Raw genomic sequence first — 14,071 nt, 5'->3', positions numbered from 1 at the left:
CCTGCAAGTCTGGGGATTGCTTTACTTCTTTATGCTCTCCCTTCAGACAGTGGCTGATTGTCTCTTTGTTTCAAGTCTTCAGTCGTCAGATTTCTCTGTGTTAACAGCTTTAAGATCTGCAGTTTGCACATTTTCTTCTGGCATGACTACAGACAGCTTGCCTGAAGGCTCCAGTGTTTTGATGAGGTGGAAATGAGTTTTTCCCACGTCCTCCCTGCACAGTCATAAAAACAGTAGACCGATTACAAATGTGTTCTGTAAGCTGCAAAGTTTGAATTTGTGAGTCTTGTGGGTTCAGTGTTTTAAAGTACCATTACAAGACTGGTATAGCAGAATGACTTCTGCTTCACACCATGGCATTGTCAATTATTTGACATTGTTCAGAAGTCACTTTTGGGAGCCTATCATGTAAGGTAGCCCTGAAATAAAAGTCAGCTAAGGCAAAGTCCAGAAGCAACCTTGCAGAATTGAAATGGAGTCCCACAGCTTGTCCTCAAATACTCTCTAGCAAACCACTGTGCCCCCATCTGGTCCAGGTCATTTCACCCAACATTACGCAACCATGCATATTATATCTGGAACTATTTCAATACCATCGAAAACATGACTCCAAACATCTGACAAGTTGCAGGTCCTCAAAACTTGTTTCAAAATGTCAGAGACTCTCCTGCTGGTCAAACATCTTCAGTCCGCCAACTGTTTATTTCTAGCCAAGATGTCCAATTTGCACAGCCTTCCAAAAAGGACTGTAAGGATGCACCAAACAAACAGCCTCTGACACCAACCTACTGTGAAGAGAGTGGTCAGCTCTCAGCACATGTATAAGAAGCATGCATGGCTAATAACCAATCAAGTTTTTCCATCTACAGTATACAGGTTAAAGGATTTTTCCTTCAGCAGATCAGAAGGCAATTTCTTGGCTTGAGGACTTCATATTCCCTAAATGAATGGATTCTAAAGAGAGAGGTGTATATACAGGACGTGAATATTCCTTCACAGTCTGACAGCTCTCGACATCAAATGCATTTCCTCCCACCACTCATGAGCTTAGCTGAGAGCAAAAGGCAGGAGACTGAGAAGGAGGCAGTCGGCTCCACAGGAGTCCAGAGTTATAGATCATCCATTCCCTCTCAGCTTCAGTGCATTTTCCTTACAATTTAAAAAGTCCCAACCATAATGATTTCGTCTGACACAGCAGCTGTAAAGGTGAACATTCAACATTGTGTGATCACATCGTCCTTAAAGGGATTTCAAATCATTAAACATCAAAATTATTGAAATGCTTCTGCTTCTACTGCTGTAATAAAATACTGATTGAGAGACTCATGATATGCATAGTTTGAACAAGAGAAGATCTTGTGTGTGCGCACCACTTTTCTCCTCTCTACTATTTCAACAGGCCACTATATCTACAGTCTACTTAAAACAGTAATGGAGCCTTTGAAAGATTAATTTCAGAGCATCTCAAGCTTTTCAGAGGATGAGCCAGTCATGATGCTGAGGTTGAAAGACTCCAGCAGGTTGCTTCCAGTGCAGGGATGGCAGGATTTCAAAGGCTGATGACAGTTTGGATGTTTTAGAGGCTGCAAATGCTCGAAATTGAAACGTTTCACAGGGTGATAATGTTTCTTTGCAGCAGATTGGCATGACACCACAGCTTTTAAGATACATTACTTGATATACTACAAAGAAAAATCAAGTAACCAAGATTACAGGGCTCAAACTTCAGGCTTTCGGCCTCTTTAGCACTTATTATACTGATATAAAATCAACATATTTATCATTTCAGTCATGATCTCTTTTCAAAAGTTTGTAGCAGTCTGTTCCCATCTACATTGTTTAATGACAATTAGCTTGTGTTAGCATGCTAAACTAAAATAACATTATGCCTGTGTAACATTGGCATGTTGGAATTGCTATTGTGCTCACATTAGCATGTTGGTGTTAGCATTAGCTCAAAGCACCACTGACCCAAAGTATTCCCTGTAGCCTCACGGAGTCACTAGCATGGCTGCAGACTCTTCTTGTTAACCTACATTTTTTACCTCATCTGAGTAAATATACTAAAACTCTAATATAGACATGTTTTGTAAGTGAACTATTGTTATTAAAAGCGTGTAAATTTCAGAAAATATGTGCCAAGGCAGATCTTTACGCAGCTCAAAGCACATTTATAGCTGTATGGTGAAGTGTTTCTCAGCAGGCTGATTATGTGGGGGACACGGCATGCTTAACAAGTCTCATTTATTTGCATTAATAGAGAGGCTGCGTGCAGCAGCAACAACAGGAGGCTGGCAGGTTACAGACACAACAAAACACTGCTGAGAAACATTTCAGACAAAGAGGACTTCTCCAAGTCAACAAGGCAGTAAGCTTTCAGTATGAGCTGTGTAAGCCACAGGATTACAAGAGGTGTGAATGTATTCAAAGAATCACTGGCTCTCCTGAGATAAATGTGGTTTTAAGTTTTTCATATCAAAGCGGGCCGTATTATACAGCGTTTAACCTCTCATGAACACACCGCTGAGTGCAGTGTTGACGCTGAAACATTCCAGAGATGCCTGTTCTCCGCTGACAGAGACGTAATTATGCCCAAATGTTTTGCTGTGTAGTGAAGCAAATCCACCCTGAATGACAGTTACTTTAAACTCCTCAGGTCTGGTTGTTTTCAAGCAGACGGAGTGATCTGATTGGACGATGCCTGCACGTGGCTGCCAGTGTTCTCAAGAGGGACTGTAACATCTATACTGAGTTTACATCACAGTACGTGTTTGATATACTTGACATGGCACGTCACCCCACGCACATATGTATGGATTTATATTATAGGTCACGTCAGAAAAAAAGACGCAACCGATCACTCATGTCTTAGTCCCGAGCACAGAAATAACAAATACGCCTTCAACATTATGAAATCCAACACATCTCCACAAAGCATGGTGTCAAAATGATTGAGTATACATCATATTTTTTTTCTGGAGCCGTTCGTGAATCAAAGGCTGAAGTTCTCATTGCAGTAACCCCATCAGATTGATGACCCCCCCCCCAGCCTACACTGTCCAATACTGGAGGAAAAGTAGACACACGTGTGTTGTCACTGTTGGAAAAGCTAATAAGACTATGAAATAATAAGGCAAGAAATTTTGATAATAAAATCATGCACAAAATATGTTTTTACTTTTATTAAAAGACAGTTTGTAACATCCGTATACATGATTTTAAACATTTAGCCCTTATTGGAGAGCATTACCCACGTGGAGAACAGTACTGAGTGTTACTGTTTAAACAGCTTTTATTTTCTCACATCTCTATTTACCAACTGTTGTGGTGGAAAGAGGTCACAGAGCAGAGCAGCTGCCACCAAGTGAGAATATGGGCTTATGTTGCAGAATCCATTAACAAATTATTACAGAAAGAAATTTTGGCACAGATTTTCTATTTTTCTTGTTTGTGTGAGGACTTCCAAGCTGAAGTGGCATTTAGTCGAGCGGATGTTGCTTTGTGGTTTTACTTTGTTATATTCCTGTTTAAGTGTGTCTGTTACGTTTAGGTACTGGAGGTGACATTTTCCTGTTCACTCTCAGCAGGTAGAAAGAGAGATAATGATCATAACACCAATGCACCGGTGTAGAATAACACAGTCAGCGGTGATGCTTTCTGAGCTCTGCCTGCACATCAACAGACAACTTTTAATGGTAGTAATGATGCAGAAGTAGTAAATGAATGTGGTTTTAACTCAGATGAAACCAGATGGTGGATACTAAGCCAGAGGGAAGCTTTTCCTTTCTGTCATTTCTACTGACATACAGACCAGACCTCTCACATTACCACCACATCTAATATGCACATACTGACTGCACTGTATGTAACACAATGTCCTCAAAAACACAAAATTGGTGAAGTATAATTTGCAGAAACATATTTCTCATAAGGATATCAAACTCAGAAACGTTCAGGGAAAAGGTTTGTTTTGTTCAAAGGCTTTAATATTGTCACATTACTCTTCAGCAGCTCTTCCCTCTGGCTTCACCAGCCTGTTGGACTGGCACTAATGAGCAAGCGTCTAATTTGTGCTCGGTAACCTGAGGAGAGAAAAATTCCATCGTGGGGACTGACGCTGCCTGTGTTTTCAGCTGAATTGTTGCCATCTAGTGAAAGTTTTCAGTGGTGCAGCAGAAGATCATCCAACGCAACGACCGACACACCGTTTCCATAAATAAAATATAGATGAAGTGCTGTTTGTAGATGCGTTGCTCAGTGTTTTTCTTTCTTCAGTTCAATCGATCCAGATGTGTTTATTGAACTCATACAAAACAAATACTGATCAGAGTGTAGAGAACGGTTGTAAACTTCAATTATAATGTCAACAAGACTGTTGAATGTTTTTTATTGAATGTGAGTTAAGAATCCATCATACCGATGATCTATGCAGTATTATTGGAATTGGGTATATACAAAGTGAACAGCTGTAATGTGGCTTTGCATATTAACTGGACAGTGTCTCCATTTGGACAGCACAGTGATCATCACGCTGACGTTCATGCTCAGTCTTCAGTTCCATATAAAGCAAACCTTAATTATAAGCACATGCTTACAAATCTCAAAATTTCAAGTAAAAATTGTAAGAACACTATTATCAGTTTAAAATCATGAGCTGCGATTATTTATAAACTCCCTCCCCCCCTCCCATTATAGAAAATATGCAGTTCGATATGCTCTGAAAAAAAATGTGTGGATTCACCTGGAAGGCATCAGCAGAACTGAAAACAGAAGAAAAAACAAAAGTATTTTTTAAATGATTTAAAAAAAGGACAAATGTAGGAGTTATTGAAACAAAGGTGGACAGACTCACCTTCCAGCGGTTACCACACTCATTACACAGAACAAATGTGGTCATTGGCTCATCAGCACTGCGTGTCTGCACCTAAAACACACACAGACACACACAGACACACAGACACACACAGACACACACACACACACACACACACACACACACACACACACGAGCTGTAAACAATGTATTAAAGTGCAAAGAAACGCTGGAGAGGAAAGGAATAAAACTGAAACACAATCACTCACTCCTAATTGCTTAATTAAGGAATGAGAATTCAAAATTACAGACGGGTTACAAGTCTTCCATCTCTTGAATTGATGGTGCTGGAACGAGCACAAAATTCATAAAGCAGTTAGGGTATCATCGAAGCAGAATGAATCCACAGCACTAATCCAGCCAAAACTTTACTTTCACCGTTTTCTTTTTGCACTCAGACAAACAAAGAGATCATTATTCTATCACTGCCTTCTCATAACTGCACATAAATACAACATACCATTGCATATCATTGACTTGGTGACTGTGGTCTGTAACATTGTGTGTAAGGGACTCTTCTATTATCGGATACTCTCCCTATGGAACGGCCAGGGAATCATACTGCTTTACAAAGGAAATCCAAATACACACTTATTTCATACACTCAATGCCATGTAACCGTACAGCCATCTTACGAGGCATTCCTTCTACCTTCTTGCATTCTGCCATCAACTCCAGCACCCTCCTCTCCTAAGTACTTCTTAATATAATCACTACTGATTACTTCTGTTTTGTTGAAACTCATGCTCGGGCTCATAAGTGTGCTCACCTGGTTGTAGGTGCAGTTCTTCTTCTTACACTTGCCGCACTGCAGCAGGTCGGTGGTGGTGCCACCAGTTTTGGCCATTTGGTGTTCCCTGATGGCCTCCTGGGTGAGAACGTTCCTCAGCTGCTTCAGCTCATCGCTGGCCATCTCCTACATAGAGACAGAGAAGGGAGCAGAGGGGACGATGTGGAGTAAGTGGGGAGTTCGTGAAAGCAGTTCATTGGCGCAGCTGCAGCGATCTGTACCTCAGCAGACATGGAGGCGATGCGGCTTAATTCGATGCTCCCTGCGAGGACGTTTCGGCGAAGCCCGGGGTTCTTTGGGTCCTTCAAGTTGCTGATGCGGCTGCGGACTCTGTTTTTATATTTCATGTCCGTGGCCTTTATCTCCTGGTAGATATGTGCGAGCGTGCAGTCAAGGGAGATCTGATCACACTAATAATGTTAAACGAGGCACTTTCCATTTGGATCATCAATGAGTGAACTACAGATAAGGCAAAACAGTCTTAACAGCAAATAGCTGACTAAATTGAAGGATATGATCTTCAATTTCTGCAGCCATGCTTTCGCAGTTAGCACCGAAATCTTTGAAGTCATCTGTGAACAGAGAAAACATTTGTTTTAATCTGCACACCACAGTGATACCTGTGTGCGTTGCGTTGCTCTCAGTGGAAAAAGTGTAATCTTAGCCTCACTGTCTGTGCGCAGGGCAGCAGCCAGCATCTCAATGCACTTGTCTCTGACAGAGACTCCAGTAGTGAGGTGAGGGGGCAGTGGACCCCCAGCAGAACTGAAGCTGGGTGACATGGGGCTGGTTGGGGTGGTGGGAGTTTTAGGGGTGTCGGGTTTGCCTTTCCTGCAGAAAAGGACACATCACAGCAGTCACAGAGCAGTGTAAGAGCCCCATCCATCACTGTTTTTTCAGCCACTTAGAGACAGTGGACACAACATTGACATATTATCACTATGACATGATATGGCTAACATGTTAGCAACTTAAACATCCAGCAAACATAAACATTCACTGTATTTGTGTATTTGGCCACCTGCAGAATTGGAGTCCAATACTCTCTTTTAGCTTTACTTTTAGTCTCTACCAGCTTCCAACTCCTGAGGGAAATACCTCACTCATTAGCATACATATATATATTTATTGAGATACCTCTCAGTGCTGTCAGTGGAGGGCTTCCTCTGTGGAGGTCCGGGCTGAGAGGTCTTGGAGCCGTGAGACTCTCTCCTATAACACAAAATCGATATCATCCTCCTCGTGCTTTTCATTCAATCAAACCTCTGACTCCTTCTCCACACGGTCAGCACTTCAGTGATATTTTAATCAGCACTTATTTCTCTTTCATTTACCTTTCAGCTGTTAGCTTCTTTGCTGGTGGTGAGCTGCTTTTCTTTGAATCAGTGGATTCCCGCCTGCAGTCAGTAATGAGACCCTCAGTAATTATTATGGATTTACTTAACATTTTTCATGTCCATGTATGGCTGAGGTTTTATGTGCTACCAGTCCTACCTGTCAGCTTTGGAGTCAGCTGAAGGATGTCTCACAGGTTGGCCTGGCTTCGAGTCGCAGGAGTCCTTCCTGCAACAACAGAGAAAAAGAGCTGTGACATTGACCCCATGTTTAAAAAAAAAAAAAAAAAAAAAAATCAAACTCACACTTAGGATTATGTCGGACAAGAAGCAGCGTAAAATCAAAGTGCAATGTAGTGCAGAATTCATTTTCCTGCTCCTTCAAACCTGTGTTTTTCTTTTTTGACATCCACACTGGGCTTTCTGGGTGGAGGTGGTTTAGAGTCAGATGAATCACTCCTGACAAAAGGAAACACTTGTTTGATTCTCCAAGCAAACCACTCAGTAAAAGCATAAAAAGGCAAGCTCCTCGTGCGCTGAAAGCCGACAAAGAGCTGTTTGAGGAAGCTCAACTTGAAACACACAACCGCCGTGTACCACATCCACAGCTCAACAAGCATTTGCACACTCATGACTCGCCAACCTTTCTCTCTTGGCTTCATCAGAGGGTTTTTTAGACACCTTGTTATCTGATGAGTCTTTCCTGCAAAAAGAAAACAAAAAAATCTGCTACTTGACTCTCCTCACAGCGATCTGCTGACCACAGGCTTGAAATAAAGAACTGAACGTACAGAGATTTCTTCGTGACATATCAAGATATTTAAAATGATCCTTTCATTTCTGTCAATCTACCTGTTACACTGTAAAAAGTGTTCAAGAAACTTAATAAACTAAAATTCTTATCTGAATCCAAAACAGTCCTAAGCGTTAGTTTGTTATTTCCTTTGTGGTCGTGTAAAAAGAAAAAGATGAATCACTGATCACACACTGACACTGTGTTGTGTCAATATTTCGTGTAAAACAAATGAAATCCAGAGACTGAAGTCTGAGGTCACTGATCCTGCAGAGACAACAGCAAAGTAGTTTTTCAAGGATGAACGAGAGACAGAATAGTTCCCACATCCCGGACCTGTCTTTCTTCACGTGATCTGACGTCTTCTTCTGTGAAGGAGGTTTGGAGTCTGACGGCTCCTTCCTGCTGTGGCAAACAACACAAGGATTCAATGCAGACAAGAAAACGCCAAATGAAATTACAGGTTATTTTTCCAAAATAACCAAAGCAGTGACTCCATGCAGTCTGTAAGGAGAACTCATCTGATCCAGACCTCTCCTTCTTCCCATCCAGCGAGGGGCGCTTCAGAGGAGGTGGAGGGTGAAGGTGAAGAGGAAGTGGAGGAAGGGGAGCGTTGGGGTCCGGAGGCTCTTTTCTAAATGAAAATACGCCTTTGAGCTGAGCTGAATCACCTCAAGGTGAGAGTGAACATTAATGTGAGGCAATGCAGCGGACATGCAGATCCTGACCTTGGTGGAGGAGGATGAAGGTGAAGAGGAAGAGGAGCAACAGGAGCGTTTGGGTCCAGTGGAACTTTCCTGATGTGAAAATGAACATTTGCTTTGAGTTTTCCTGTGAAAGTCTCACACTTCTCTGCACAAAGCTCACTAAGACACAGTTTCACCTCTCTTTCTTTACTTCCAGTGAAGGTCGCTTGGCCAGAGGAGAGGCGGGCCGGGGAGTGTGAAGACGAGGAGGTCGGGAGGAAGAGTCTTTACTGTCCTTCCTGAACAAATGTCACAACAGTGGAGATCAGACCGCAGCAGCTAAAGAGTCGACGATGTTGCAGCATGCATTTCAATAGGAAATCCTTTAAAGACACACCTGACTGACCCATCACAGCATGCATCATGCACAGCGGGCATCCTGCTAGGCCGTGAGACCAGTTAGAACACTGCAGGAACAGACGTCAGGGCATATGAGTGACTCAAACGGTTATGTCATGCAGCATCAGCAGTCTGTCACGCTCTGCAGCTCAGGCCATGCAACCGTCCTGACCTGTCCTTTTTCAGGTCCAGAGAGGGACGTTTGATCGGGAGGAGAGGCCGAGCAGGTCGAGGAGGAGACGGGAAGCGGGTGGGATACAGAATGCTGCTGTCCAAGACTCCTCTCCTGAAATAAACAATTCAGTGTGAAGCTCTGCTGGATGTTTCTGATGTGCAATAACCAGGATTTTTTTTTTTTTTTTTAATCCACGTTCCTCTCACCTTTCAAATATGGGTTTGTGAGCATCAGCGGGCTTCTCTCTCTGGGGTTCGCTTGGCGCTCTCTCTCGTTGCGGCGTGTTTATCGGCCTCTCGTGTCTGTTTTCTTCTCTGTGTTTGTCCTTCTTCGCATCATCTGTGTAGCTCTGCTTCTTGGGCTCCTCTGGGCGTTTGTCCCTCTTGACCTCGTCCACGTGTCTCGTCTTTTTTGGTTCTTCTGACGGCCTTTCTTTCCTTGGCTCTGGCTTGTGTTTCTCGCTCTGCAGGTCTTGCTTCTGTTTCCTGTTATCTGTTTGCAGCTGGGTGTCCTCCGCAGGCCTTTGTTTTTTGGATTCTTCTAGATGTTTCTCTTTTCTGATTTCTTGGGGATGTTTCTCATTTGGGGGCTCCTCCAGGTGTTTCTCATCGCCGTGGTCATCTGCGTGTCTCTTTTTGTTTTTGTGTTCGTCATGCTGTTTTTCTTTTCTGTTTTTACTGGAGTGTTTTTTGTCAGGATCTGAGTCCTGTTTCGGTTTGACATCCAGTCTCCTGTGACTAACAGAAACAAAGGAAGTATCATTTTTACCTCTGTTCAGTCGCCAGCAAACATTGACCAGTTTCTCCTACGTCAGGTTTGTTGTTAAAATGCAACTGAGATCCCATTCAGACAGGATTAAAATGAAAACCATTCCCCCCGACAATACTAAAATCATGAGTTTGTAGAGTAAAGCTCATCTTTACTCCTTCTTTCATCATACGAGGTGACTGATATTAAGAAACGGTCTATATTTCTATGCCTTCAGTGAGCGTAAACACAACTCGGACTACGGACTGGACATAAATTACATGAGGAGCATCGAGTTCACCAAAAACAGCAGGTAACTGGGGCTTCATTATTACTGAATTGGGGGTTGAAAAATATATCCAGTGTGAACGGGGAGAGAATTCAGTGCTCCAGAGGAAAACTCGATGCAGACACACACTGGAAGGACGTCTCTTTTTCCACAGCCTCATCAGAAATGTCCTGTATTCGCCCTTGTAAACACGACAACCTTGAAAAAGAACTAAAGCACAACCTCAGTGATAGAAGCATCCATGTGTCAAGATTTCAAGGTAGATTTTATGATGTCCTATTCTGATCGCAGCAATGCCCACGCGAGCACATACACTCTGCAGGACAGTCAGATAGAAATCACTGAGAACAGATGAATTCATCTGATGCTTCTTTCATAGCTTTTATTTTAAATCACAGAACGCCGTCCTCCGTGCTTTGGACACTTGAGAGATCGGTCTTCTCCTGACATTTACTGCCCTCTCTGGAGGTTAATATATTTTCCCTTGTCGAGCGAATACTGCATGTAAGAATGACATAAGGCCATTTAGAGCTGTCAGTGGGTAGAAAACTGTCCTTATTCAAAATGATGATGCAAAGCTACTTGACTGACAAAGAGGTGAAAATAGAAGGACGTAAAAGCTTTGATGGCAAAGATAAGTGTCTTTACAGCATTTTACATCATTCTGAAAGAATTAGTCATTTTCTTCTGGATATCCTGCTGCAGCGTCGCCTCCAGGCAGACAGCACGACTCCTGACGCTTTCTTTCATCTTTTCATTTCTTGAGTGCTTTTTGACAGAGCTGTTGTTCCATCTGGGGCTGTTTTTCGAGTGTCATGATACATAAACATCATCTCATATGCAAACACTGCAGACCCAGTGTGGTGGATCGTGGCGGATGACACATTTGACTGAACGTCTGCACTTCCAGCATTATTTCATGGCAATTTTAGAAGAACTGGCAGCAGCAGGTTGGTGCTGCGGGTGTGCTGATACTGACCAGAACTTTATTTCGTAATGTCTCTGCTTCTGTGTCAAATATCATGATACCTGAGAAGGAGGCACTGACCTGCTCTGTGTCTCAGACGGTGAGCTGTTTGGAGACATCGCTGCTTTGCTGGAGTTCAGACCGTTCTTCACTTCAGATGGTTTCTCAGGGTGGGAATTGCCAGAGTCTGTGTGAATGGCAAACCAGTCAGTTCACTCATGTATTTTTTGCACAAACTACTATCTAACTGCTCTGTAAATGATACATGCATGTAAATCATGGAGTACCCAAAAGCCTTTTCCAGTCTTTAATGAGGACCTTCGCCAAGGCAATGACTTCCTCATCAGTGCAGTGCTTCCTGATACTGTTCACAGACATGCCGATCCTCGTTTCCTAAAACAAACACACACACAGAAATGCACCCTGTGAGCCATAGTAATCCTGCATTTATCATGTTGGTTTAAGATGTGTTGTTGTTATTATTATTGCATTGTTTAATTGGTTAATAGGTTGAAAACGGATGGTGAAACTGCATCCTGATGTAAAACTTTGCATACATATAACGCAGCACATTGGAGCCTACCTGGAGAAGCTTGAGTGTCATATTTAAACCTTTCAGTTCCCTCAGCAGGTCCAAGGCACCTTCCTGCACACACATAACAGCCATTATTAACACTTTTAACCTAGAAATGTTGAATGAGTTTATTTAGAAGTGTGTAATGACAATTTAATGTGCAGATCTGACAGCGTGCAAACGTGAACATTTCAAAAAAGAAACCGTAAACAGATAAGTAAGCAGTACGAGTTTCACTTCTGTATTACGTGTTCATCAGCATTTTTTTTTTTTGTTTTTTTACAGCAAATCAATACTGACTCCATAAATATGTATCACAACATGCATAAAATACGCATGTCTGTTACTGTTTGCTCTTCTGATCACAAGCAGTTTGCACAGTTTTTGTTGACCGCTACATTTTCGTTCGCGCTACGCTCCAGCTGTGCAAAGGCGCCATGGAACAACGTCCTGTTTGCACAGTCAGTCACAACACACTCGACCTTGTCCACAGGCCGCGATGTTTACTGACTGTTGCATGAGTCGCTGATCAATATGGACACCAGTAAAAGATCTGCACAGAGCTGCCGACAAGTGGACAAAACACGGCCCATGTGGCGCTGGACACTCCGAGACCGAGGCGTCCCACGTCCAGCGAAATGTCTGCCAAACACCTGTTGGTCATTTGTTACACAGTCTGGTTCATATTACACATGTGCACACTCTCCGAGTACAGACAGAAATCTAACTTATCGTCAACGCAAACCTGGAAGAAACCATTTTCAGATGGGCCTTCTGCACAGCACGAGGTGGCAGCACAACGCGCCACCTGTGGGTGTCAAACTCCAGTCTCACCGTGTTATTTCTAGACACCATCTTGTCCAGTTTTTTTGCAATCCGGATGAGATCTTCCTCTCGCGTCATCGCTGCATTTACTCGATTAAAAACGACGCTGCAACGTAGAGTAGTTGCTTATGAAAAAGCGTGAAATGAAGTCAAAAAACAAAACAAAACAAAAAAGTTTGAATCCGCTGCAGGTCGGACTTTACGCACGGCGTGATCCATTCAGCCCAGAGGCGTGTCCTGCTGCGGGGTCCCACCTGACCAGCGCGACACATGACAACAACTAAATATAGACAACACAGATATCAAGGTGGTTCATGAACAGTTCTTTAAAAGTGCCAAACTCTCTCAATACGTCCTCATTCGTACGTTTCAAGCAGCCAGTCGGCTGCATTCTTCAATTTTTTTTTATTATCGTAATGGCTTCATATTCAGTCGTATTTCTCTGTCATCTGGCTGCATTTTACCACCAGTCAATACGCCAGTCCCAGTTGCTGCTGTGCCAAAGAGCAACCTGACACCAGATCAGTTTACTAACATGGCTACTGCCTCAAACGCAAGGTCAGCACTGAAACACACACATTTAAGACGGGTTTGAAAAGGTTTTGGAGTTTTGTGGTCAGTGTGAAGAGCGTGCAGAGAAGCACGCGAAAGACTGTCGTATACAAAATGAAGATATTGTGGTAAAAAAATGTGCTCTGGTTTGGTGTATACCCGTTTGCCACCAGGGGGCGCTGTGATGCAACTCTGCACCTCAGCACAGCTCCACAGGCCTGCTGATCACAGCGTTTCACCAGCATTAACTTAAGATTTCACTTTGCTCTGAAAACACTGACTTTGCGTCAGCTGTCACGTTCGCCTCTGTTTGTTCTTTTGCCTTCTGGTAAAGTTGGCAGCACGGGCTCTCTGAAGTCTTTACGCTCCATTTGGGCTCAGTGAGATTTCATAAAGCTTTGTTAATTTTCTCTTCTTCTTTCCAGGGAAACTGTTTGCAGAATCATTCCCAGTGAAAGTATGAATGTTGACCGTGTATGTGAGCTGTTTTCCAGGACATCCAGCATTTGAAGTGATGCTAAACTATCCTAATATTGAACTGGAATGATATTATATTAAATGACTTGAGCCTGTAATTGCACTCGTCTGTGCTGCTCACAGACTTCCACTGAGTCTTGTGGTGTACACAGTGAGCTATCTGAGCTCAGTTAGACAAACATCCAGAGAATGAAATTACTTGCGATTACTCAAGCAAGTGCTTTCTACAAGGTACTCAGTACCCTTGTAAAAATGTGTTTATACATATATCACGTCTGACAAGTTCTTGGAAGCAATCACTTACAGACTTTTTTCATAGAAAATCTTCTCCAGGGGAAACACGCTCCCAGAACTGAAAGGCATGAAAGCGTCGTCCCACAGTCCACCAGGAAACGAGTCCCACTACAGTTCAGATCTCCAAGGCGTCCCTGCTGCTGGATGTCTCGGCGGCTGTGGGAATCAAGGACGTGAGAGATGCAAGTTGCAGCAGCTTGTTTTTGAAGTTAGATCAAATATCTGTGGGGAAGACTTGAGGTTTTAATTGGTTTCTCTGTCTAGAAATGTACTCATACCCAGCAGTTTATATGGAC

At 42.9% G+C, this 14,071-nt stretch overlaps 1 protein-coding gene across 5 annotated transcripts; it reads right to left on the bottom strand.

Moving 5' to 3' along the window:
* Nucleotides 1–3,850: 3,850 nt before the first annotated feature.
* tcea3 (transcription elongation factor A (SII), 3) lies at nucleotides 3,851–12,694 on the bottom strand. 5 transcript variants are annotated; one of them, XM_076738311.1, is made up of 15 exons: nucleotides 12,462–12,694; nucleotides 11,637–11,699; nucleotides 11,341–11,446; nucleotides 11,135–11,240; nucleotides 7,641–7,700; nucleotides 7,385–7,456; nucleotides 7,158–7,226; nucleotides 6,998–7,060; nucleotides 6,801–6,875; nucleotides 6,334–6,494; nucleotides 6,179–6,235; nucleotides 5,885–6,039; nucleotides 5,643–5,789; nucleotides 4,853–4,924; nucleotides 3,851–4,760 (listed from the first exon to the last, which is right to left on the bottom strand). In XM_076738311.1, exons 1-15 carry the CDS (start codon nucleotides 12,528–12,530, stop codon nucleotides 4,752–4,754), a joined length of 1,284 nt encoding a protein of 427 aa, XP_076594426.1. In that variant the 5' UTR covers nucleotides 12,531–12,694; the 3' UTR covers nucleotides 3,851–4,751. The 5 variants fall into 5 exon arrangements, with proteins under 5 accessions (XP_076594426.1, XP_076594427.1, XP_076594428.1 ...); XM_076738312.1 differs by lacking the exon at nucleotides 7,641–7,700; XM_076738313.1 differs by lacking the exons at nucleotides 7,385–7,456; nucleotides 7,641–7,700 and having other exon boundaries at nucleotides 5,885–6,040; nucleotides 6,180–6,235.
* Nucleotides 12,695–14,071: the final 1,377 nt, after the last annotated feature.

The sequence above is a fragment of the Chaetodon auriga genome, chromosome 8 (assembly GCF_051107435.1).
Source record: "Chaetodon auriga isolate fChaAug3 chromosome 8, fChaAug3.hap1, whole genome shotgun sequence".
Lineage (NCBI taxonomy): Eukaryota > Metazoa > Chordata > Actinopteri > Chaetodontiformes > Chaetodontidae > Chaetodon > Chaetodon auriga.
This window is presented reverse-complemented; position numbering and strand designations above follow the sequence as displayed.